The 23,293-nt window shown below is 59.5% G+C and overlaps 4 protein-coding genes across 4 annotated transcripts; 1 reads left to right on the forward strand and 3 right to left on the reverse strand.

The window, feature by feature from the left end:
• Positions 1-59: 59 nt before the first annotated feature.
• On the reverse strand, positions 60-1,019 carry HRG_01948 (zinc-binding dehydrogenase domain-containing protein; the record flags this gene model as incomplete). The annotated part of the gene is made up of 1 exon (XM_044860419.1): positions 60-1,019. One exon carries the CDS (start codon positions 1,017-1,019, stop codon positions 60-62), a length of 960 nt encoding a protein of 319 aa, XP_044724052.1.
• Positions 1,020-2,116: 1,097 nt separating this feature from the next.
• On the reverse strand, positions 2,117-3,375 carry HRG_01949 (uncharacterized protein; the record flags this gene model as incomplete). The annotated part of the gene is made up of 3 exons (XM_044860420.1): positions 2,117-2,544; positions 2,600-3,261; positions 3,329-3,375. 3 exons carry the CDS (start codon positions 3,373-3,375, stop codon positions 2,117-2,119), a joined length of 1,137 nt encoding a protein of 378 aa, XP_044724053.1.
• Positions 3,376-7,754: 4,379 nt separating this feature from the next.
• Positions 7,755-12,827, reverse strand: HRG_01950 (ATP-dependent DNA helicase PIF1; the record flags this gene model as incomplete). Its single annotated transcript, XM_044860421.1, has 11 exons — positions 7,755-8,156; positions 8,211-8,839; positions 8,938-9,195; positions 9,317-9,638; positions 9,682-10,100; positions 10,174-10,197; positions 10,257-10,660; positions 10,718-10,905; positions 10,952-11,314; positions 11,387-12,161; positions 12,220-12,827. 11 exons carry the CDS (start codon positions 12,825-12,827, stop codon positions 7,755-7,757), a joined length of 4,392 nt encoding a protein of 1,463 aa, XP_044724054.1.
• Positions 12,828-19,243: 6,416 nt separating this feature from the next.
• On the forward strand, positions 19,244-22,414 carry HRG_01951 (ankyrin repeats (3 copies) domain-containing protein; the record flags this gene model as incomplete). The annotated part of the gene is made up of 2 exons (XM_044860422.1): positions 19,244-19,504; positions 19,577-22,414. The coding sequence occupies 2 exons, from the start codon at positions 19,244-19,246 to the stop codon at positions 22,412-22,414; spliced, it is 3,099 nt and encodes a 1,032-aa protein (XP_044724055.1).
• Positions 22,415-23,293: the final 879 nt, after the last annotated feature.

Below are 23,293 nucleotides of genomic sequence, written 5' to 3' on the forward strand. Positions count from 1 at the left end.
TCTTCTTCATATCCTCTGCGATGCGTATTCGTCGTGGCCGAAAGAGCAGGACTGGCTCGTTAGTCCCCGGCAAGAAATTCAATCACGGCCTTCCCCTCTCTGCCTCGCTTGCGTGCGTATGCCCAAGCGGCCAGGGCGTCCTCAGCCGGAAACACTTTAACTGGCAGCGGCTTGACATCGCCCTTTTCGAGCAGCGCCGCCACTTTCGACAATGTGCTGCCCTGAGACGTGACAACAAAGTACACCTTTCTCACATCAGGGTACCGGCGCAGTTCCTCGGGCTCTTCCTTTCCGAGGGCCCATGGCGGAGGCGGATCGGCGACCGTCACGACGACGCCGTTTTTCTTGACCGTGTTCCACGACTTGGCGAGGGTCTGCCCTCCCACCGTGTCAAACACGGCGTCCATTTCGGACACGGCGCTCTCCCAGTCCGGGCTATTGTAGTCCAAGACGTGGCTTGCGCCCAGGTCTCGAACGTAGGCGTGATTGGAGGCCGCGGCGAGGCCTGTGACGTGAGCGCCCAGCAGCCGACTCGCCAGCTGCACGAGCATGACGCCCACGGCTCCCGAAGCACCGGTGACGAGCACCTTGGAGCCGCTGGCCAGCTCGGCGTGCTGGAAGATTGCTTCCCAGGCCGTCAGGATGGGAATGGGCAGGGCGGCGGCCTGCGCGTGGGAAAGCGATGCCGGCTTCGGGGCGATCTCGTCGGGCAAGACGACGGCGTAGTCGGCCTGGGAGCCCTGGTCCGTCGAGGTGCCAAGCATGGCGAAGACGCCATCGCCGACGACAGCAGGTCCGTCGTATTCAGGGCCGACGGCCTCGACGATGCCGGAGACGTCGTGGCCCGGCACCCGGTTGGAGGAGTCGTACAGCTCGGGCCACGTCACCTCGTCGGCGGTGATGCCTGCCGCGCAGACCTTTATGAGGATATCACGACCCTGGGCAGTGGGCGCGGGCAGCGAATGGGTCAGGGTGATTTGGTGGCTGCCTTTGCTGCCGGTGATCTGCACCGCCTTCATCGTGTGTTCAGTGGCAAGCGTCAAATAGGTATAGACAGAGGGTCGACCCGCAGCCGCTCCACTCGGCGCGTTCAGCTCCGACTAGGTTTCACGAAGAAATAGTTTGAGGGGTGACAGAGGGAGGCTCGCTTCGCTGGCGAGAATAACGGGAACGTAAATCGCGCTCCCGGCGGGGACGTTTTGGACTGCTTAGTCGGTTGGTCCCTCTCTGTACTCTGCCGTGCATGCGTACATGCGCCAAGTAGGTACGTCTATCGGGTCGGCAATGGCTCGGGTGGCGCGGCCGTGATGCTCGGGAGAGTCGCCCGCTTATACCGACAAGTGGGGCCGTTCGGCGGTCCCGACCAGCCGCCTGCTTGGGAGCGGCTATCGGCGGGTCCTGCCGCATACGTATGCGAACGCGAATCCACAGAAGACTTTCCTTAGCCGTCTGTTGGTACACGGGTGTTGGAGTTGGACATGGCTTTCGAATCCTCGCGGAGTGTTCGCCGGCTTAGGGTTCGACTCGGCTAGAGACATGGACTTGACGTGCAACTGACGTCTCTTGACCCTCATTCTCGCAGCTCGGCTATTCATGACCGATACTGCAGCCCTCAGGAGTCAGAGATCGAGAGGTAAAGGTGACGGCTGAAAGCCCTGATTCATACGTGAACCGAAAGCCAAGAGTACAGTGTCCAGGCGCCGGTTGTTTGGGCTCTGCGGTGTTCGACTGCCCCCTGCAACCACTAAACAAACAAACCTTGTCTCGACTTTGGGCTTAGGCCGGTTTCACTTCTCCTCCCTGGACGAGGAGTGGAGTTGTTGTATGCCATCTTACTCTCATCGCCAAGAAACAGGGACTGTGGAGCTGAACGCGGCTGTACAACGTCGCGCAGACGACCCCTATGTGCCCTCCTGGATCAAGCAAAGTATGGTTTTTGAAAGAGAAGCCCAGTTTCTCCATTGGGTTCTGTGGACGCCCGAGGCTATGGAATGCTAAACCGAGAGCGAGGTGCCACCGCTCACACCAGCCAATAATATGCGCCACATCATTACGAATACCCATCGTCTGTACAAGAATTGCCTCCATAGACGCCCCAATGATTTCGTTCAAGCCCTTAAAGCCAGTTTAACGGGCGAGTGGCCTGGCTTTGATCCGGGTTCCAAGTCCGCCACTCCTCCGGCTCATCCGACGCCGGCATGGACCGGACACGGTATTGATCAGCAGGAGCCCGCTCCGGAGGATAGATGTGGAGGTTTTGGGGCGGCGACGGCGCCACGTGGACAGGTCTTAGCTCGGGGTTCTCCGGCTCCTTGACCGAGACGCGCAATGGGGGTGGCACCCCGGGGGTGGGCTTGGCGGTGTAGGCGTCGTCGTTGGCGGCGTAAGCGGCTTTCATGGCCTCGTCCATGATGTTGGATTGGGTCCGCGGCGGCGAGTTCATTCCCGCGGAGCCCTTCTCCGAGGCCATACGGCCAACGCCGCGCTTTTTGGATCTTTTGCGGCGGTAGCAGACTATCACCATCGCCAAGAGGGCAATGAAGGCTAGTAACGGTTGTTAGCTTCCAGAGCCTGCTTTAAGGGAGCCGTGCAAACACACCTAGCGTTCCAATCACGATCCCGGCTTCTGCACCTTGGCTGAAGCGCCCTGCCCGCAGGTCCTTTTCCCCGCCGTCCTGCTCCTTGGCGGCCTCCACCCCGGGGAAGCGAAACCCCGACTCCTGGGCGGCTGGCATCTGGTTTGTCTCCGTGGACTGCGAGGGTTGCGGCGCCTTGATGTCGGGAATGAGGGGGGGTGCGGAAGAAGTGGCGGCTGGGGGGGCGGCCGGGGGAGTAGTCGGGGTGGTGTCCGGAGCGCGAGAGGGAGAGGGAGAAGACGAGTTCCCAATGGCCGCGACGCGATCCGACGGACCAGGCTGAACGGTTGAAATTGGTCTTGCGGTTGCGAACACCGGGATGGGTTTGATCCGTTGCGGCCTCCCAGTCACTGCCGCGTTGACCTTGTTGGCACGAGTCGTCGTTGGTCTCGGCTTTGCCGCCTTCTTGCTTTCCGATTCGGACTCGCTGCTGCTGTCGCTGCCGTTTGCGCCGCCGGTACGCCTCACGCGCCAAATCTTGGGACTTTCTGCTGCTTGACGCCTGGCGTGGGCCTCGCGGACGAAGAAGGGATGTCGGGCGTTGAGATGGCTGTCGATTTTGTCTGCCTCGGGGCCCCGGGTGCGCATTCTTTTCCGCCGGAGCCGACTCTTGGTCAGGAGCTCTCTATGGGCTGCTGTTAGATAACCTTTTGGTCTGCTGCCGATGGAGTTGTTGAACGTCTTGGACATACCTGCTGTCGAATGCCAGTGCACCCTCGTCGTCACGGAAGCCGTCCATGGCGGCTGCGATGTGACAAATGTCTCACTGAAGTAGACGAAGGTAATGAATTGAGGGCATGAAAGAGGTGACGAAGAGAAGCAAGGAAAGAAGTGCAAAATTAAAAGTATATGTTAAGTCGAAACCAGTTCGAATATCGAATGCTAGAGGAAAGGGGAGGGGGGGCGCTCCAAAAACACAGCAACGACAACATGAACCACAAAATAACCATGGACTAGGAATAGAAGGAAGAGTTTGAGAGCCTGTGGACAGAAGCGCCGGGAAGATCGATGGCAGCACGCTCGATTATTCAAGTTGCTGGTCCACCACCGCAACGCCGCGGGCCCCCTCCCCGCACGGGACTCTTCAGGTTGTTAGAGACGAGGGGTTTCATCCTTCTAGCCGGTTTGCAATTCCTAGGCTCTCTCTCTCTCTGACTGAGCCCGAGACTCAATGAGGGCTAGCGGCTGCTGCAGAGACGGTTTCATCCACCCCCCTTCCTTTACCCGGGGCTTGCTCTAGTTAGTTAACTTGTTTCTTGCTATTTATTTTCCCTACTTCTATTTTGGTATATTTTCCCGACAACCGCGCAGACCTGCAGTCGCAACTAGCCAGTCGGATGAGGTTGCAATTGATACGCCGAGAGCGAGGCTGGCCCGGCGCCTGCTACTATCTCTCTCTCCCCGTTTGGCCGGGCTCAGGTGTTTGAGTACAGTCTCAAGCTCTTCACGTCACTGCAAAGGATGCCATGATGAAAGGAGGGCGGGATGGTGGCCATGAGAGTGGCCCAACTTATTAATTTCCAACCGGCCCGTCGGCATTCAGTTCAAGTCATGTCCAGACGATTCGCAACGGGACGGGGTGGAGACGCAACGAGTACAGAGCCTGATGCTATTCAAACTGCCGACTCAGAAAGGCATCCATAGATTGATTAGCGAGAGCTTAGAAAACGGAGGGTGGAACTTGATCTCAGGCGTCATCATTCTCAATGTTCTGTGCCCTTTCTTCAACGTCCGTGGTGCCCTACACTGGTACCCACGCAACGTCGCCGAGGGCTCTGTGCGCCTGTATGGAGCCCATTATCCCCTTACCCCAGAGCCATATATTTTTGGGCACCGGTCACAGATCGACGGCACGATCCCAGGGGTTGGCTCTGTCTGGCTGAGGCCCGCTACAACGCGGTTGAAGGGTTCATAGACTCCATTCGACCAAAACAAATGGCTCTGCGAGGCAAAGCGCTTGCTGGACCAAGTCATGCTGGCTGCTATCAATCGTGTCAAGAATTGGTGCAAGCTGTCCAACCTGTCATATTTTTCACATCTCCTCCCCCTGTCTGAATCAGCCGCTCAGCCCTTGCCAAGCCGCTTTTCTTAATCGCGCTGTTCGTGGAGCCGAGAGCATACTCATGTAAACGTGCGCTGTAAAATAAGAGGACTTGCGAGCCACGGTCCAGGGTCCGACGCAAAGTCAGTTTTGTGAGAACAGGTGGGAGAGGTGCCACTCTGAGACTCCTTCACAGGCCGCATGTGCAGCGCAAAAGAACATGTCAAGCCAAATGCAAACGCAAAATGACACACGTGCGGCGATGTCGAGTAGCAACAGGCGAGTGCGGCTGCGCGTCTGGCAGCACGTGCGCGACCAAGGCGGGCTTGCTTGTAAAACGGCAATTGTAGAATGGCATGCTCTTGTTACAAAGGGGGTCGCGACGGTGTAAGAATGCATGTCAAGATGAAGATGAGAGTCAGGACATAAGCCCACCGACGGTAATTATCAGCGCAACACGCGGGCAAGATCCAGGTTGCAGAAACATGGGCGGCTGAATGGCCAAAAAGCAAATGCATGCAGTAAACAAGGCCCAAACTACATACAATGCGCATCTGCGTGCAAGAATGATGAAACGATTTGCATCTCGAACCCCCGAAGTGTTCGAGATGTTGCATGCCGTGAACCAAGAGAGGGGGAGGGAGATAAAAAAAAGATCGAGCGCTCAGGGACAGGTGATTCAAGAGGGCGCTGTGTGTCGGCTTCTGCGATGCCGGGTCACGCGGGCAATACAGCGTGCTGTCGATGCAACGCTCAAGATTCGTGGTTCAAGTGAGGTCCGCGGGCAATCCTGGCTTTGTGATCTCCGTGATTCTACTCGATGTTGCCTCATTGCTACACAGGGAAGGGCGATTGATCCACGAATCTGTCCATGGAGCCTTTTTTGCACTTACGTGCCACCATCATCATCGCACCTTTTTGGAGGGGAGGGTCCCTCAGTCTTCGTTGTCATGGACCCGAAGGCCGTGCCGTTGCGCCGCTTGACGCTCCCACGAACGACACCACGGACGCCCGGGTCCGGCGTCGGCATCTGGCTGCCTGATCAGCGTGATAGGCAGACACAGAAAGGGAGAGGAAAAGAGCTGCCTGGTCCATGGTCGAGCCAGGCCCGAGATGGTTTCCCTTTCCGCACTGTCCGGGCGAACAGCTTCCAATACGGACTACCTGGACGATGTGACGGCCTCCGACGTGGACTCGCCGGGCAAGTCCTTGAACAAGTCAGTTCCTCGCATTGGGATTTGACCTGGTGCCAGAGTGGGTGCGATTCGAGCCGTCTGTAAGCTATTTGTGAGCGACAAGCAGGAATCATGGGCAGCTCATCAATCGCTGACGGTGATTCCAAGGAGCCGTCGGGGTAGTCAGTCGCCTGCAGTCAAGATTACTGCATCTGCTGGGCTCAGCTGTGAACTTGCCGCCTCGCCCCGTCAAGTTCAGGCGTTCCCTCCTGAAGCCTATCGATGCGTCGCTCGAGTCGGTCATTTGATGACTGTGGCAGGACTAAACATGTGAGGTCCTGGCGGCCTTGAAGCCTGGAATGCCTTGTCATGCATAAGAGCCCGGAGAAGAGCTCGAAATAAACAGAGCGCGTGCTCAATGAAGCCTCTCGCGCAGGCCATGCATCGAAAGAACAGCAACGCCGAGTAGGCTGATGCGGCATCACCGGCCGTTGGCCTCGGCCACAAGACAAGGCTGTGCGATCAAGAGCGAAGTGTCGACACAAGCGAAGAAAAAAGTCGCTTCGTCCAGGGCGATGAGCAGTGCAAAGAGCCAAGATCGACGGCACAGATCGCCAAAGAAGATCTCCAAGATGGCAGGACAAAACGCCGACTCCCCCACCCACGAGCGGTCAGGGGCACATTTTGTGTGGCTTGCTGCGGATCAGGCATCGTGACGGGATGACAGAGAGCGCGTGGCTTTCTCTTGCTGCTGCTCGAGGTGGCTGCGCATCTCAAGGTGGACGACGGATGCTTGTGCCGAGGACTGGAGGTTGGAGCTGAGCATCACGTGACTGGGCTCTACGGAGGTTGGCCGGGCCCGTTACGAAGGGCGAAGCCCGAAGAGGCCGCGTCGACGGGATATGCCGCGGCTGCGACCAAGCCTGTCATTATCATGCCTAACCTGCTGAAACAAATCAGGCTTTTTCAATAACCGACGAGAATTATAGGACGGCGACTCGGCCAAGGTTTGGTCAAGTTGGGCCCATGTACGGACACCTATTCTCCACCGTCTGACCCTTGCCGGGTGTTAACCTGCAGGAGCCATGGCCATCATCTGTCAAAGCTTCTTTTCTTCCATTGGGCCAAGCAAACATGGCAGTCAGCCTCATCATCTGCATCAAATGTCTCACTTGGTCCCGCGCAATGGCCAACGGCTGGATCCTGATAATTCAAGCACGGATGGTACGATTGTCAGCTTCCAAAAGAAATGTGGCAAGGGATGGGAGCGCCTAGACATGGGAGGAATCTAAAAGCCAAGGCTAATGACGGGTTATTGGCAATGGTTGGCCCCTACTGTAAAGTTCGACAAGAGCAAAGAAAAAAGAGGTGGCTTACGCATGCTCGCCCGGTTCAATGGTACAAAGAAGCAAAATTACGGATGCGAGACGTGAGTCAGATCGCAGGTGAAACTAACCTAGATCAAGGCGAGACAGGGTTTTCTGCATCGCTTTCGCGGGCGTAGACTAGCTTGTTGGTCGACGAAACAAAAGGATGGGCCACGTCTGTGCCTTGAGGAACGAAAAGGCTCTTCTGGACGCGAAAAAAACCCCAAAAACCCCCAAACCTACTTTACCCTCGAAACCCTTGGCTTCTGATTGGAGAACCCATCTTGGCTGCTGATTGGAGAGCTTTTAATCCCGGCTTCCTTTGGTCGCTTAATGATTACTTACCCTTTCGTCCTAGCCCTTTTGTTTCGCCTTCCGGCGCAGTTCGCCCTCCGGTCCTGCCAGCGACCTAACCTCGCGACTAGGACTCAGCTCCTCGTGAAACCGGTTTTTGGCCTTTTCCGACCAAACCCCTCTCCGCACCCCTGACACGAGCATGGTGCCGTCCAGCGCCCTGCGCCCGGCATCGCGATAGCTACACGTCCAGGCCCGTGCCTTTAGAGTCCAGGGAATCAACGTCTAGCCATCCCGAGGCCTCGCGGACAGTCTTGTCGCTCAGCTGGCCCAGCCTCGCTTCTGCGTCTGTCATCTCGTCTGGCACCTTGTTGCCCACCAGGTCCCTCTCCCGCAATTTCGAGACCAGCATAATGCCGTCCAGCGTCGGGCAGCGAGACAGCTGCACGTACAGGCTGTACGGGTCGCACTGCGAGGACACGGCGCGTCCGTCGATGTTTGACGTCCGCGTTCCCCGCAGCTCCAGAGCTACACGCTCGAGCGTCCTGCCCTGCACTTTATAGTCTGTGCACGCGAAGGCTGCCGTACAGGGCAGGCCCTTTCGGCTGACGTCGTTCTGCTGCCACGGCCTCTTTCGCTGGCACTGTATTTTGACCGTCATGGGCGTCAACAGGACCGTGCCTGGCGGCATCCCGACGAAGTGAACGTCGTTCGTCGTCTCCGACTCCAGCATTATCCGCCGGCGGCCCGAAATGGACCGTCGTGTCTGCCGTGATACGATGCCCGGGTACGACTTGTCGAGGACGACCTCCAGCGCCGTGTAGCCGGCGCCGTTCACCAGCTTTAGCCCCTGATGGGTGTTATGGTTCACGACGACCGGCATCCCCGGCACGAACATGAAGACGGCCGGCACCGGGATCGCGCTGTCGTCGCCCTGGTTCAGCATCATGATGGCCTCTTCCTCCGTCGGCAGGGCCTCCTTCCACGTATGATCCGAGATGAAGATGCGCATCACTGACCGCTGCTGGGCCCGGAACGCCAAGCTGGCCTCCATGTTGAGGTTCCACCGGTTCCTGTTCAGCGGCGTCACCACGGTGATGCACGTCTCCCACGGGATCCGCCTGCCTTCCCGGTAGCATCTTGAGTTGAGGAGGTCCAGATCCGAGCGGTCCTGCACGCCCAGTCGAATCCGCCTTAGCAGCCTCTGCAATTCCGGATCTCCCGCGGCGCGCACCTGCTCGTCCAGCATGACCGTGGTCGTGAATCTCTTCCACAACGCGTGCGCCTTGTCGTGCTGGTGCCGTGTCTCGGCCTTGAAGGAGCTGTCTACGTCCCACGAGACGGCGGTGCTGGGAGGAGGATCGAGCGTTCTTGGACGGGGCGGAATTGGTGGAAGTCTCCGCAGAAGAGGACGATCGGAATACCTCCAAAATCCTGGTGCGACCCGCGCAGCCGGCAGAGCTGCTCGTTCACCGCGTGTAGCGTCCGCGCCCCGAGCATGCTCACCTCGTCGATGACGAGCACGTCCTTCTCCTGCCAGTCCATCCGGGATTGCCCGTCGACGAACCGCTCCGCCTGTTTCGGCAGTCGCACCCCGTCGAGATCCTTGGCCGCGTTTGCGGCTGCCGCGAGATCTTTCGAGAACCCGCAGGCGGAGTGGATCGTAATGCCGTTGATCCGCGCTGCTGCCGTCCCCGACGTCGCCGTTATCATCAGACGATTCGATTGATCCTTGACGCGAAGAGCTCGACGAGCGCCTCGATGACTCGTGACTTGCCCGTTCCGCCCTCTCCACCGACGAACTGGCACAGCTGGCGTACGTTGCTTTTCTCCCGCGCCGTATCAGGTCAAGCTGGCGGCATATAATTAGGAAGGCGATCGCCTGCTTCTTGTTTAGCGTGAGCCGCGCTGCCAGGGCCTTGCCCGCCTCGAGGAAGGAGGTTGAGGCACCGAACCGGATCTCCATTCCCGCGCTGGCCCCCGCTACTCCTTCCTCGAGCTCCGCTGCCGTCATCTGGACGTCGTCATCCCCGAAACCCGTGAGCACGCCCCGCACCGCCGCGCGGCGACCAGTCACCGGTGCCGTGGACAGGCTTTGTATGCCCCGTATCATCTTCTCCTCTCCCTGGATGCGCGGATTTGCTGCGACTTTATGGCCCTAACCTCACTTTGCGGCGGTATGGTGGCTCCGGAGAATGCCCGCCCGGGATGTTGATTCGTCTTGGGCCCCGTTCGGGTAGTATTGTGGCCTGGACCTCGGAAGAAGAGGACAGCGCCGATTGCTGAAATCGGCTGAGCTCCTGCATCATCGCCGTGAGCTCCGGCGAGCCGGCCGTGATTTGGTTCGGCCCGATCGAGCTTCTGACAACGTCGATTAGGCGATTCGTGCTTCCCGCACTGTCGGCCTGGTATCCCGATCCGGGCTCGACACCCACCTCCCCGGTGCCGTCCTCGTCCGGACGTACTGCCGTGGGGTCGCCGTCACCGGACGAGGCCGCCCACTGCCGTGCGTCCCGCTTTGCATCTTCGGCCGACCGTCGCAGCAACTGCACGTTATCGACGAAACATGATATCCTCGGGGCCAGGGCTGCTCGTTGCCGCCCCCATATGCAGTTGATGTCGCCCCTTTCTTCGTCTAAGAAAGACTCCACGGCACGAACAGCGCAAGATGCTGCACAGCCGCTCTTCGCCATGGAAATTAGCCTTCGACCCGGCGCCTCCGGCCCGTCGACGACAAACGCACCTTCGGTAGCACGACCTTCGTCGTCTTCGTCGAAATCCTTGCTCAAATACCCGTCGAGGCAGACCGTGGCCTGCTTGCCCGGTCGCCTGAGCACCTGCGCCCAACGGCCTCCCGGAGCCCAGCCGCTCTCGAACGGGACCTCCCCCCAGCCGGCGGGCCCCTCGTCCCTTTCGTTGCGCTTCAGCCTGACCAGCGAAACGTAGTCGTAGAGACACAGCCCTCGAAGGACGTCTCCCCGATGACGGTATGCCTCGACACGGCAAATCCTCTGGCCTGCTTCTTCGACGAGTATTGACTCGTCCACAGAGCCATCTGCAACGGCTGCGCCGCTTTCTCGTCGAAGGTGCGGCCATTGTCGGAAGACTTGCCAGTAGAGCAACGATACGTTCAGGAACGCCCAAGCACTGCCATTCGTCAGTTCAGTCGCGCATCCCAGGAGGTCCGCGACGACCTCGACCTGCGATAACGGCCTCTCCGTAAACACGCGATTCGCCACCTTCATCAGGAACTGCCGTGTCTTATTCTGCCTGCCATCGTCACCGGCACCACTGTCTCCACGAACCTCCGCGCCGTCGGCCATTCCGTCACCTGCCCTGGGAGGCAAGAGATCCGCGGCGGCGGCGACGCGCTTCCATACAGGGTCCTCCACCTTGGTCGCATAGTTTGTGACGTAAAGATGAGGGCCATCGTCTTACGCTGTGTGACGATGAAAGATATGTCATGGTTGTGGCGAAGCCCACGGCAATGGCCTTGTTCCACCGATTCACCATGCTGTGCGACCTCCGAATCCGCAGCACGCCGTCTCCCGTGAAGGCCGTCTCGTCGACCAGTCCCCACGGCGCCTTGAAACGACATAAATCGCCCTTGCGCCCCCCTTTGCCCAGCGAGTACTTGACGCAGGTCGGGCTGTGGGTATGGATCTGCGTCGCGCCGGCACAGAAGTTCGCTTCCTCGTCGAACGAGGCTGAAAATTGCCGTTCGTCGCCCAGAAATTGCGATATATCTGACGTCACCGATCGCTCGGCCTGCATTGCGCAGAAGCCTTCCTGGTCCAGATCCTGTCTTGTTCGTCAGCTTTCTCGGCTTTGACAGACGGAGGACGCAGGTCAACACGCCGGCCCCGCTCATACCTCGGAAAAGACACTGTCGACGTATCTGACGATGCGTTCTCGGTATGCCGCTTGATCCTCGCCGTCGATATCGGCAAGCATCGAGCTTAGATGCACGTTGCCCTGCAGCCAGAGCAGTCCGTGAACATGGAGCGCTCCACGCTCGTTGGTCTCGACGGCACCGTAATAGTGGCTGATGCGCCCGAACACCGACTCCTCGCCCACTCTCACGTAATGTTCGAAGAACAACGTCATTTCTCGGTGGAAGAATTCGGCCGAGCTTAACGGGTCCGAGATGGCCAGCCGCGCACGTTTGAACGCCTTGTCGAGGCCTTGCAGGAATGCCTCGGCCGCTGCGGGATCACGTGTGCGGTATGCCGCCAGTCTCAGCTTCACCGGGTTCGTGATGTCGTTCGGGTTGAGCGTGAACCAGATTGCAGGCACGCCACGACATAAGATGAGTGACTGGATCTTGCGCCGCATGCTCAGACGGAGCTCCCTCGACATGGGCTGCCGATAGCCGTACAGCGAAAGGCATCTTAGAAGCTCCTTGACGCCATCGTCGGTAGTCTTGCCCGACGTCTCCAGCTCCGCCCTGGCGGCCGCTAACCTATCCGCTGTCAGCGACCGTACGATGCGCTCCACCTCGGCGAAGTTCTTCCGCGTCGCGCTGAGCATGCTGACCCGACGATTCTTCGACCGCACATCCATATTGAAAACGAGAAACGAGAAGATGGTATGCGTCGCGAATCGGCCACCATGGCGCCGCAGCACAATGCCGGCCCAGGTCCGAAGGCTTATGTTCCGAGACGACAGAAGATCTCGCGCCGCCGTCTCTTCTCCAGCAGCCGTACCCGCCAATTGACCGGCCCTCGGGTCCTAAGATGACTTCCTCCGCGAGCCGTGGTCCTCCAAATCCGAACGGCAGTAGGGTGGGAAAGGTCTTGGCGAAGAACGAGGCGTCGAGCGAGTCGGCGAATTCGTCTCCGCGACAAACGTGGATGTATGGCTCGCGGACATCCGTGCCTTCTTGACCCGCCTCCGCCGACCTTATCCATGCCCTCGGCCCCTTGCGGTCGTTCTCGGCCCCATCGCCACCCACGGCATTGCACGCAAAGCGGAGCTTCTCTGCGTCCGACACTTCCGGCGGTCCGTCCAATGCAAACATGCCGGAAGAGGTGATCTCGTTGATCGTTTTGGCTCTGTCATCGGGCTCAGCATCGTCAGTCCCGTCCGCTCCACTCCTCGGATTCTCGACTCCCCTGTCCAATACGTCTTGTCCTTGGAGGAGCTGGGCGAGGACTCCTTCGATCTCCGCCGGACTATCGTCGTCCATGGCCCGCTCTGCGGGCGGCACGACCTGCGCCGTTCGCGTCTTCTCCCACGCAGACGGCTCGTTCCGCTCCATGCGGTCGTAGACCACCCGCGGCACACCGTGTGATGGTGTTCCCCAGCTATCCATTTCCGCCCTATCAATCTCAATATCGGCGTAATGGGGGTTATTCTTCTTCAACCAGATAAGCGCTCTCGACGACTTGACGCCTCACCGACAAGAGACCCGATAAGTCGCACGGTGCTGGCTTCTCCGCGCCCTGCCACGAGACGTGGATCTCGTCCATTGTTTGCCAGAGCGGGTGCGGAGCACCCTTCTCGCCAGCTCCTGCACGTTGTTTGAAACACCGTGATGTGGCCCTTGACATGTCTCGGATACCTCACTGCCTGCGTCTGCCCGCCCGGAATGTTATACCTCGTCACAAAGCCGTAACACGAGTTCAACGAGATGAGCTTCTCTTCGACCGGCGTCAGCCCCTTCAGCTCGTCGGGGAACATGTGCTCGCATCCGAGGCGACTGTGAAGGTGGACCGCCGACGACAGGCTCCCGCGCCCCAAGCATCGGGCACACTCCACACAAACCGAGACGGGCTCACCCCGGAAAGCAGCTTCGGCACGCAAATGGTGAGCGCTCACCCCGAGGAACGGGACTTGATAGCCACTGATCCCACGGAATCTCCTCAACTCCTTCCTTGTACGCTTGCGGTAACACAGCCTGCAGGTCATTATCGGCAAGGTGCTCACATCGTGGAACGCCCGATAAAACTTTCGCACCGTCGATACCTTCCTCTCATGCGGTATTGGTGTGCACCAGGTTTGCTCCTTAGACAGCCTTTCCTTCGCGACGAATTCCCTTCGAGGTAAAGCAAGACACTGGCCAAATCCTCTGCCTGCAGCTCACTCCTCCTCTGCCTCGGATGGCTTCCTCGAGTACGTTTCGTCGGGGTCTGGTCTCGGTCACGCTGGCGGTTCCTCTTTCTGTTCTACGGCCTGCGAGGATCTTTCCGCTGCCTCGTCTCGCCACGGCCGATCTTGTTCTCCCGCCGCCGCCTGGCGTGATGGCCGTGGTGGCAACCATCCGGATGACTGCGTATCTCCTGCCCTGCCTTGCATCTCTGGGTTGGGTTGGCTGAACGAGGGCCCTGACGACTCCAGACGACATCGTGACAGCGGTTGCCGGCCAATCCTGTCCCGCCTGGCATCCGGATGACTGTATATCTCCCGCTCTATCTTCTATTGCTCTAGGTTGGATTGGCCGAATGAGGCGCTCCTGACGGCTGTAGACGAAATCCCGACACTGTTTGCCGGCCGACCCTGTCCTTTCTGGCGTGATGGCGGCGGTGGCCACCGTCCGGATGACTGCGTATCTCCTGCGCCATCATCCATCTCTTGAGGTCGGATTGGCCGAACCAGAAGCTCCTGACGACTCTAGGCGAGTTCCCGACAGGGCTTGCCGGCCGATCCTGTCCTCCTGGGCGGCTTGGGTGTCCTCGGAGCCCATTGGCCCTGTCCGCGCACCACGGCTTCGCCTTCCAGACGTGCCCTCTGACGCCCTCCACGAGCCCTCCTTCGAGGAGGAACTATCGACGTTAGTCGTCCTTTCCGCGGCCAGCCGCCTCGCCGACTTCCCTTGGGCAACGCTCTTTTGAGTGCCTCTGCCTGCTCTCTTCGTGAGGCATCGTCGGCCGCCGCGGCCGGCTTGGCCTCAATAGGCCGGAACCTGGGTGCCGCGTTTCCTTGACTTTTGTGGCCCGACGCCCGCTTCGGCCCTTCGTCCATTGCGATCGGTCTCGCCGCCGCGATACTCCTCGTCGCAGCAGCGGCCGCTGCTGCTGTCCCCGTTTCGCACTCTCCTGCCACCGATCTTACCTCGCGGCTACGATTCTCCCCCATGCTGGTGCTGTCTTATCGGCAAGGCTCCGCAAACGAACGATAGATTAGGAAGCCTTCGCCCGGGATATACCCCGAGATTGTCTCGCTTCCTGGCAATGGCGTTCCGCCGCGTTGGCATTCTTCTTGCTAACGGTTATATCCTTCCTTGTTAATATCCCTTTCTGCATTAGACCTCTCCTCTCTCGGACCTGCCGGGCTTCCTTTGTACCTATCGACAGGCCTATCTGCCGACAGCCCTAGTTTTCGCCATCCTATGCCGGTAGCCCTGCCGGACACTTTAATCCGCGTCGCCCTTGCTGCCCGATCAGTACCCAGCTCCGCAACACCACGACGCATCTCTTTGACGTCTGCTTACTTACAGCGGCAAGGCTCCTCGCTCTTCCCGGCGAATCCATACCACTATTGATCTACTATAAGTGCGTCTACGCTCGACTTCTTCCCTACTCCTTTCTTGACGCTGAGAACCCGTCCTTTAGTGCGTGCAAGTGGCCTATCGACCTGCGCAGATGCACTATGTCTTCCTCTCTACTTCGTACCGATATGCCCGCACCGCACCTTCGAAAGCCGCTCGATAGCCAAAGGGCGCTGGCGGTGAGATGTCTATGATGTCTTTTGTCCAGCCGGACTGTCCTGCTAGATTTTCCCACCAGGACGACCACCGCATCAGGGTCTTAACGCCGAGGCCATGGCCCGCGTCTTCCTGCCTCCTCCCGCCTGGCTGCTCGCGACGGAATATGCGCCCCTCCGATCGGATGCCGATGATTCCCGACATCCGTCTTTTTAGCCTCAACCTCTCCATCTACGGCCAGCCTATTGATCCTCCGACTGGACCGAAGAGTGGTTTTTCATGCATGCCCGCGTCCACCCCTACGCGCTCGCATGGGAGGTTGAGCAACGCGACGGCCTCGAGTCTGACACGGGCCGCACCTTTCTATACGATGCCCGCCCTTGTCGTCCGCGATCAGGGCTACCAGCCGTAAGCCGTGCCCTGACCCTTCGCGAGTGCCGACGAAACGGTATATGGCTAAGATGGGCTTGAAGTGTTCTCCTAGGCTCTTTGCCTCCATGGGCGACTTCCTGCATCCCGCCTATTGTTTCCTTTACCGGCCTTATCGTCGGCACCGGCCACTCCTCGCTGCGGCGGGACCTACTGCCCGGTCCAGGCGCCGCCCAACTTAACTGTTGCGGATTTGTCCGCCTTTCTACCTATGTCGCTCCTGGGATGCCTAATAAGGTCCCCTTCAGGGCTTCCACCCGTTCCAGGTCTTCGTTATCTTCCTGTTCGCGCTAACCCCTGGGCCATCTTGTGTAGGAAGATGGCCGAGAGGCAGGACTCTCAATTTCAGCCTAACGTCCCCTTTACCTGCACAGGCAAGGTCGCTGGCCTGCTCCGTCATGATGTCATGCTCTACCCCCCGGGCTCGGACCGGGACAACGTCTTTATCGTCGTCCCGGATTCCTGGACTTTCTCGACAAGGCCGCCGCCGCCGTCACCACGATGGCACCGCTTCTCTACGCCACAGAGGCAACAAGCTTCCTCCGCTTCCGCGGCCTTCCGGGACGTGCGCGCTGCCTCTTTGTCTTTGATCACCCCTGGCACCCTCCCGCTCAGTCCTCCACCCTTGGCTTCGGCTTCGCCTCGACCGGCCACTTTCCGCCGCCCGGGAAACGATGTTCCCTTGAGCCTGCCGATACGCCGACGAAGCGACCGTGTCTGCTGCATAAGGCCCCGGTGATCTCGTCTTCCCTAAGCCCGCCTCCTCTGCTACCCACTCGTTCTCTGTTTCGGCTGCCTCCGCCGCTCATGAGCCGGACAGCCCTAAGCCGGGTCCTGGCTTACGGACTCTTCCTCGATTCCATTGTCGCCCATGGCTTGGGCTCGCCGGCCCGTCCGCTTCGAAACCGCCACCTATCTAAGAAAGCTACGGAAATGGAATAGCGTACGCTGCTATAACTCCTTAAATGGGAAGTGTTTTCGTCCAGCCTGGCTGCCCCTTGGTCGTCGTTACCTTTCTGCCTCTGTACATCTGTCTGCCCCTTGTCTAGACGTTTTTTTCGTTCCTCAAGGCTCTTTGCGCAACCCTGTTGGGTTGCCTCTCCCGTTTGCCAGGATTGGTGGAGGAAAGCAGACATCCGATTGGACGCAGCCACGCCGCTTCGGAGAGAAGAGGGTGGACTATTGAAATGAAACGGATCAATGCGTACATGGGACGCCACCGGACGGGGGATCCACGCGAGGAGGAATAGGAGAAGAAGAAGAAGAAGAAGAAGAAGAGGAGGGGGAAAAGCAAAAGGGTGCAAGCGACCGTTTGTTGTCAAGAATTGGCAGCGACAGCCATATGGGATGGAGGGACGGAACGCGATGCCCGAGGGGCTTCTCTTTTTTCACTGGTGTACAGACTAGTCGCGGTCGGCGTCATGCGGCACACACTAGAAGGACTTGCCGAGGCGATGCCAAGAAGTGATGATGTGCTCAGCCGGAGTCGGGCCGCCGTTGGGAGGCGCCAGGACGGATCTCGCTCTAGCCCAGTTGTTTCAGCTGTCGTGGCCCAACAAGGCAGAGTCTGTCATGAACAAGGTAAAGGAAACGAAAGGAAAGGAAGTTACGGATGGTTGAATGAGAGAAAGGCCAAGACGGGGTCCAATCAGAGAATGTCCTCTATTCCCCGATTCGGCACGCCACTGCACGTCTCGGCTGGCTGGCGACGAGGTAAGACGCGGCGGGCCGGCAGCCAGTCAAAATGATGATGATGTCCGGGGCTGAACTCTGAAAAGAGGGCGGGTTTCTTGGGAAACTGTCAAAGTGTGGGAAGAAGAGCCGTCTTGCCGGCCGAGGACGACGGATGAGAGCGCGAGGCACAGACGGCAACCCCGGAGTCCGTGCGAGGCCTGGCAAAGGGCTCGAGCGACGATGGCCATGGGACGCGCGGGGTAGGCAACAAGGATGGCGTGCATCGGGCTGCAAGGTACGCGAGGGATGATCAACGGCGGCGACATATGCAAGTCTGTGCAGCTGCCGTGAGGAGAGCCGACGGCCAACCGGTTGAACACTGACTGCCAGTCTAATAATAATTCGATGCTAGCTGACATGTTGGCATGTAACCACTGCTCCCGTGCAGTAGTAAGTGTAGTAAGTAGTTGGCCAGCACCGCGTGCCACGATCCATGCCAACACGCACACACAGCCCCTTTTGTTCGTTCTTGCTCCGCGGAACGGCAATCACATTGCAATATTTCTTGTGTACTGTACTCAGTGTACTGTACTCAGTGTACTGTATACGTTGGCGGGGCCCACGGGTGCTATCTGTCGCCTTGCCCAAGGCGTATACTATGCTCCACGTATAGGGCAGGTAAGTCCACATTCGCACTGTGCACGCTGCGCTGTGTACCTGAGCACGTGCACGGCCTCCGCTTTTCCCCCATGCCATACGGGCTGAGGGCCAATCCGGGGTGCGCAGCTCCGGCTATTCGTCGGCTAGCCGGGGTCGATTGGCGCGCCCGCGGATCCCAGACCCAAGGCGAGGATTCTCTTCGGGGGGGTCCAAAGTACACAGTGCAAAGCTTCAAGCCATGGACCAGGCAGGCAGGACTGGGGGCAGAAATGACGGAAGAAAAAGGTACAGTATATTATTATACAGTGGAGCAATCAATAGCCGGACTGTGCCGTCAAGGCCAGCTCATACTGTGTCGTGCCTTGCAGCCCCGACGCTGCCAAAACGCGGCGAGTTGCAGCCAACCGTCCACCCCCTGCCTGATCATGGATATACGTACCACGTAGTTATCAATCTGCACAGAAACGGCACTGTATGTACGCACGGTCGCCGTCATCCTGCACCGCCAACTAGTCAACTTACTTAGCCCGTAGTTTCTTCACACAACAAGGTCTTGGTACGGCAAATGTCAAAACACGGCATAGAACAGCTGCCGAGGACACAACTTGGGCACCGCTCCGCCTCGCCAACCACGTACAATCTCAATTCACCCACCTACTGTTATTCCCCCTACCCGCCCCGGCCACACCAATTCCGACTAGCCTCTCTTGGCCTTGTATTTGTTATTTTCTCTTGCTTTTCTTTCCTTTCCCGCCGCCCATTTCTTTGGCTTTCGCGGCGGCTCTCGGCCATGATGGGGGAATTCGAGGACATGCCGTGCCCCGAAGCAGGGGTCGCGAACCGCGGCGCATGAACCAAACTCCCGCCAGCAAGTGGAGACGTATGTATGGGTGTGTAGGGGTGTGGTGGGATGGCCTTTGCTTGCCCCGACGAGGATGAGTAGGAGAGATGAGTAGGAGAGAGATGGTTGAGCCCATCGAAAACGCTCAGAGCGCCGTCCCAAGCAAGGAACCCCATGCTTCCGACAAGCACCCACCATCACCCACCATCACACACCATCACACATAGCCCTCGTTAGTCATGGCACGGACGCTCTCGTGCTCTCTTCGCGCCTCCCGAGCCGCGCCAACGCACTGAGATGGACAAAGTTAAACTCCATCGCCGCCCTTCAACTGTCCTCGGCAACCCTCCAAGCCACCACCGCCTAGCCTAACCCAACCTAACCTCGGTTGCCAAGAGGGAGAAGAGTGCCGTCTCTTTAATATCTCGTCATCTCCTTGCCCTTATCTTCTCATCCGCCTCATGCCTTGAGACTCTCCACCATGAGCCATAACCTGCTCGTGTCCCAAAACAGTGTCCATCGCCCCTACAAATCGAGCCAAGCACCCTTGATTCCGCCCCAGGAGTCTCTCGCCTTGGACTTCAAGGAGGCCCTCGGTCTGCAGCCGTCCAGTCCTACCTTCTCGCCCGCCACCAAGCCCTCGGCCGCTTCTCTCATCCCACCCACCGCAAAGCCCTCCCTCTCCTCTCTCGCTTCTCACCCTCCGGCGAGCAAGCCCTCCTACGCCTCTCTCATCGTTCCGGCAAGCAAGCCCTCCTACTCCTCACTCATCCCTCCGGCAAGCAAGCCCTCCCTCTCCTCTCTCGCCCCCAAGCCCGCGGCGCCAGCGGCACCCTCGTCGTCTTGGCCTGGGCCCTTATCCGTCCCGCAACGGCCACAACCGGTTGACGACGAGCCCGGCCCTCCCCAGCGGACCCTCACCATGGCCACCTCCAACAAGGCCCAGGCGCAATGCCTCCAGCTCTGCAAGAACATCGCCGCCGCCGGCGACCGCGTGGCTGAGCGCATGGCCGAGTACTCGACCTTGGTCAAGCACCTGCCCAGCGGCTTCGACAACCTCGCCAATGGGCTGCTCGACGCCTGCCAGATCCTCTTCTACATTGAGGCCGGTCTCGACGAGGCCGTCCGCAGCGCCCACCCGCTCCCTCTTGAGATGGTCACCGTGCTCGAGAAGCGCTTCCGCGCCGCCCAGGCCGACTTCAGGGTCCTCGACCAAATGGTCGGCAAGTACCTCGAGTACGAGCAGAAGGGCGCCATGGGCCGGATGCGCCGCGGCTTCGCAAAGGCCTTTGGCGACAACGGCATCGAGAAGATGACGCTCGCCCTGCAAAAGAGGCGCGAGGACCTCAAGATGAGCGCCCTCATGTTCCAGTGGAACCTCGGCACAGACAAGATCGAGAGCGAACCCGGCATCGGCTACATTGGCCTGTCGGCCGCCCTCGACGAGACCACCGTCCGTCGCAGCCGCAACGAGTCCATCGCCTCGGACGACAAGGCGTCCATCCACCGCACCGCTCCGACCTCGCAGCACCGGAGCATCGAGGACCACCGCCTCGGTGGCAGCCCCTACACACATCCCTTGCCGCTCCTGCCCCCGCCCAAGGACAGCAGCAGCAGCAAGATGACACCCTTCAGCCCCGATTCGCTGAGCGGCGAGAGCAGCAGCTTTGCCGCCCACTCGTCCGAGTTTGGCCAGGCCAGCCCCTCGACTCGCTACACAATCAGCTCCACGGCAAGCTCGTACGACGGCGCCCACAACAAAAAGTACGGCATGCAGGACCGCCTCGACACCTTCGAGGAGGTCCCCGAGCCGAGCCGGGAGCTCGACGCCCTCATCTCAGACGTCACTAGCATGGACCTCGACAGCTCCAAGGTCGTCAACCTCAAGAGCGAGCCCTTCACCATGCCTCGGCGCCGGCCCCGCAGTAACATTGACGGCGACAAGGTCAACTCTAGACACGCGCTCGTCTCCGCTGCCCGGAGCAAGGACCACAAGCTCGTTCAGCAACTGCTTGACCGCGGTGTCTCGCCCAACACGGGCCCCGATGCCCACGCCTTGAACGAGGCCATCCTCGGCCAGGATGCTGAGTGTCTGCGTCTCTTGCTCATGTACGGTGCCGACCCCAACGGGACCGACAGAGACGGCGTCAGCCCTCTGGTCGCCGCCGCGGAAAAGAACTTCTTTTCCGCCGCCGCCGCTCTCCTCAAGTACGGCGCCGACCCCAACATGTCCACCGGCCCTGAGCTGGAGACCCCCCTGGCCATCGCTGCGGCCGCCAACAACGTCCGCTTCGTCCACTTGCTGCTCATGTATGGCGGCAACGCCAACCAGACGACCGGCGAAGGCAACACGCTGCTCATCAGCTCCATCAACAAGAAGACGCCCAAGAAGCTCATCGAGATGCTGCTGGGCTACGGGGCCGACCCCAACGACAAGAATCGTGAGGGTAAGACGGCGCTGTTCGACGCGATCCAGAGCGCCAGAGCCGACATTGTCACCGCCCTGCTCGAGAACGGGGCCAACCCCAACCTGCCGGGCCCGAAGCACATGCTGTGGCCTGCGGCGCACCACCCGGAGTGCTTGCAAGTGCTCCTCAACCATGGAGCCGATCACAAGAAGTGCCCAGGTGTCCTGGAGCTTTCCACCAGTATCAACAGCATGGAGGCCATCAACATCCTCCTCGATGCCGGCGTGGACCCCAACGCTAAGAAGGACGGCGTCTACACGCCACTGTGTACCTCGATCCGAGACAACCGCAGCGACATCTTCCAGCTCTTGCTGACCAGTGGCGCCGACCCCAACGTGCCGGCGAGCGAGTATCCGGCCTTCAAATGCGTGACACACCATCGGGAGCACTTCCTGCCGGCGCTCGTGGCCGCCGGCTCCAAGTTGAACAGCCCCAAGGGCATTCTGGAGACGGCCGTCACGTCCAACAATGCCGAGGCCCTGCGGTGGCTGCTCGACCAAGGCCTCGACCCCGACGAAAAGAACGCCAAAGGCCACACGCCGCTGACGAGCGCCATCCGCGAAAACCGCACGGGCTTCATCGACACGCTGCTGGCGCGCGGTGCCAACCCCAACATCCGAGGCCAGGACTGGCCGGTTTGCATGGCCGTCAAGAACCCAGACGTCCTCAAGCGCATCCTGGGCGTGCTGCCGGAGCCCCGCGCGTTCAAGGGTGTCGTCGAAATGGCCGTCGTGGCCAACCAGCTCGAGTCGGTCAAGCTGCTGCTGGCGGCCGGCGTCTCGGTTGAGGACCGCAACGGCGGCGTCTTCTCGCCTCTGACGACGGCCCTTCGAGAGCACCGCCGCGACATTGTCACCTTCCTGATCAACGAGGGCGGCGCCGACGTCAACGCGCCCGGCGAGCACTTGCCCATCGTCAAGGCCCTCCGGAGATGCGCCGACGAGCACCAGGACGTCATCGACGAGTTGCTCGACAAGGGCGCCGACCCCAACAAGGTCTACCGCGGCTGGAACGGCATCATGCAGGCGCTCGAGAACGGCGACGCGGGCATGCTCAAAAAGCTGTGCGAAAAGTCGGGCGTCAATCTCGATGTCAAGGACGAGCTCGGCCGGACCGTGACCGAGATTGCCGTGTCGCGGCGATGGGAGGAGGCCGTTGGCATTATGCTGGCAAATGCCTTGTGAGGGTGGGAAAGAGAGGGACGAGAAAATAAGCTGTAATAACGTAATCAGTCCTTGCTTTCAACTTTTCTATGTATCTAGACGCGATGCGTATACCACTAGTCAATTCTCAGGACACATGTTCCTGATTCACTTGCTGGTTTTTGACCGTGGCTCGTGATCCTAGCGTGAAGCATCGCTGGCGGCCGTTTGTGGGCAAAGCGCCCCCGGGCTGGCGAGATCACAAGGCACGGTGTCGTAGCATCCAGGCTGTCTAGTCACCTCTTCTGAGGGCGACCCAGGGGCTGTGAATGTTTGTTGGCCAGCGGCAGCAGTTCCAGCTCTCCCTCTCTCGTCTACCGATTTTTCCCCACTGGTCTTGGTGTGGTTACGTAACACTCCCTCCGCCCAGGAGCGGCCCCATTCTTGGACGACATTCTCCGTAAGGATGGCTACCTGTAACTATAACTTAACTACCCCGACTGCCTGTGGCCAATGAAGCTTACAGCATTCTACAGTCGGCATTTTGCTTCAGCTCGATGCCGCCTTTCATCAAACGAGGGATATATCGAGCGCCTTAATCATGGTGTCTTCTTTGGCTCTTGGGAATAGCGACACCTGCAGGTGCTGATGCGACCGCTACCCTAGATGATAGAGATGGAAATCAATGAAGAAGGATGAGTAATAATTAATACGCCCGGCAAAGAAGGGGCAAGTGAGACAGCGGGGTGAGCAATCGAGATGCATGTGCCGAGACTACCAAGCACTGTAAGTACTTCGGAGAGTCTGTCCGTCGCCTCGTAGGACTCAAGCCACGCATTAGACAAGACAGCTATGTGCATGAGGTGGAATTCCGTGCTCGTCACACACCGGCGCCTCTCGGATCTCATTCGTTGTCCGTGC

This window comes from Hirsutella rhossiliensis (genome assembly GCF_020360975.1).
Source record: "Hirsutella rhossiliensis strain HR02 chromosome Unknown scaffold00002, whole genome shotgun sequence".
Classification (NCBI taxonomy): domain Eukaryota; kingdom Fungi; phylum Ascomycota; class Sordariomycetes; order Hypocreales; family Ophiocordycipitaceae; genus Hirsutella; species Hirsutella rhossiliensis.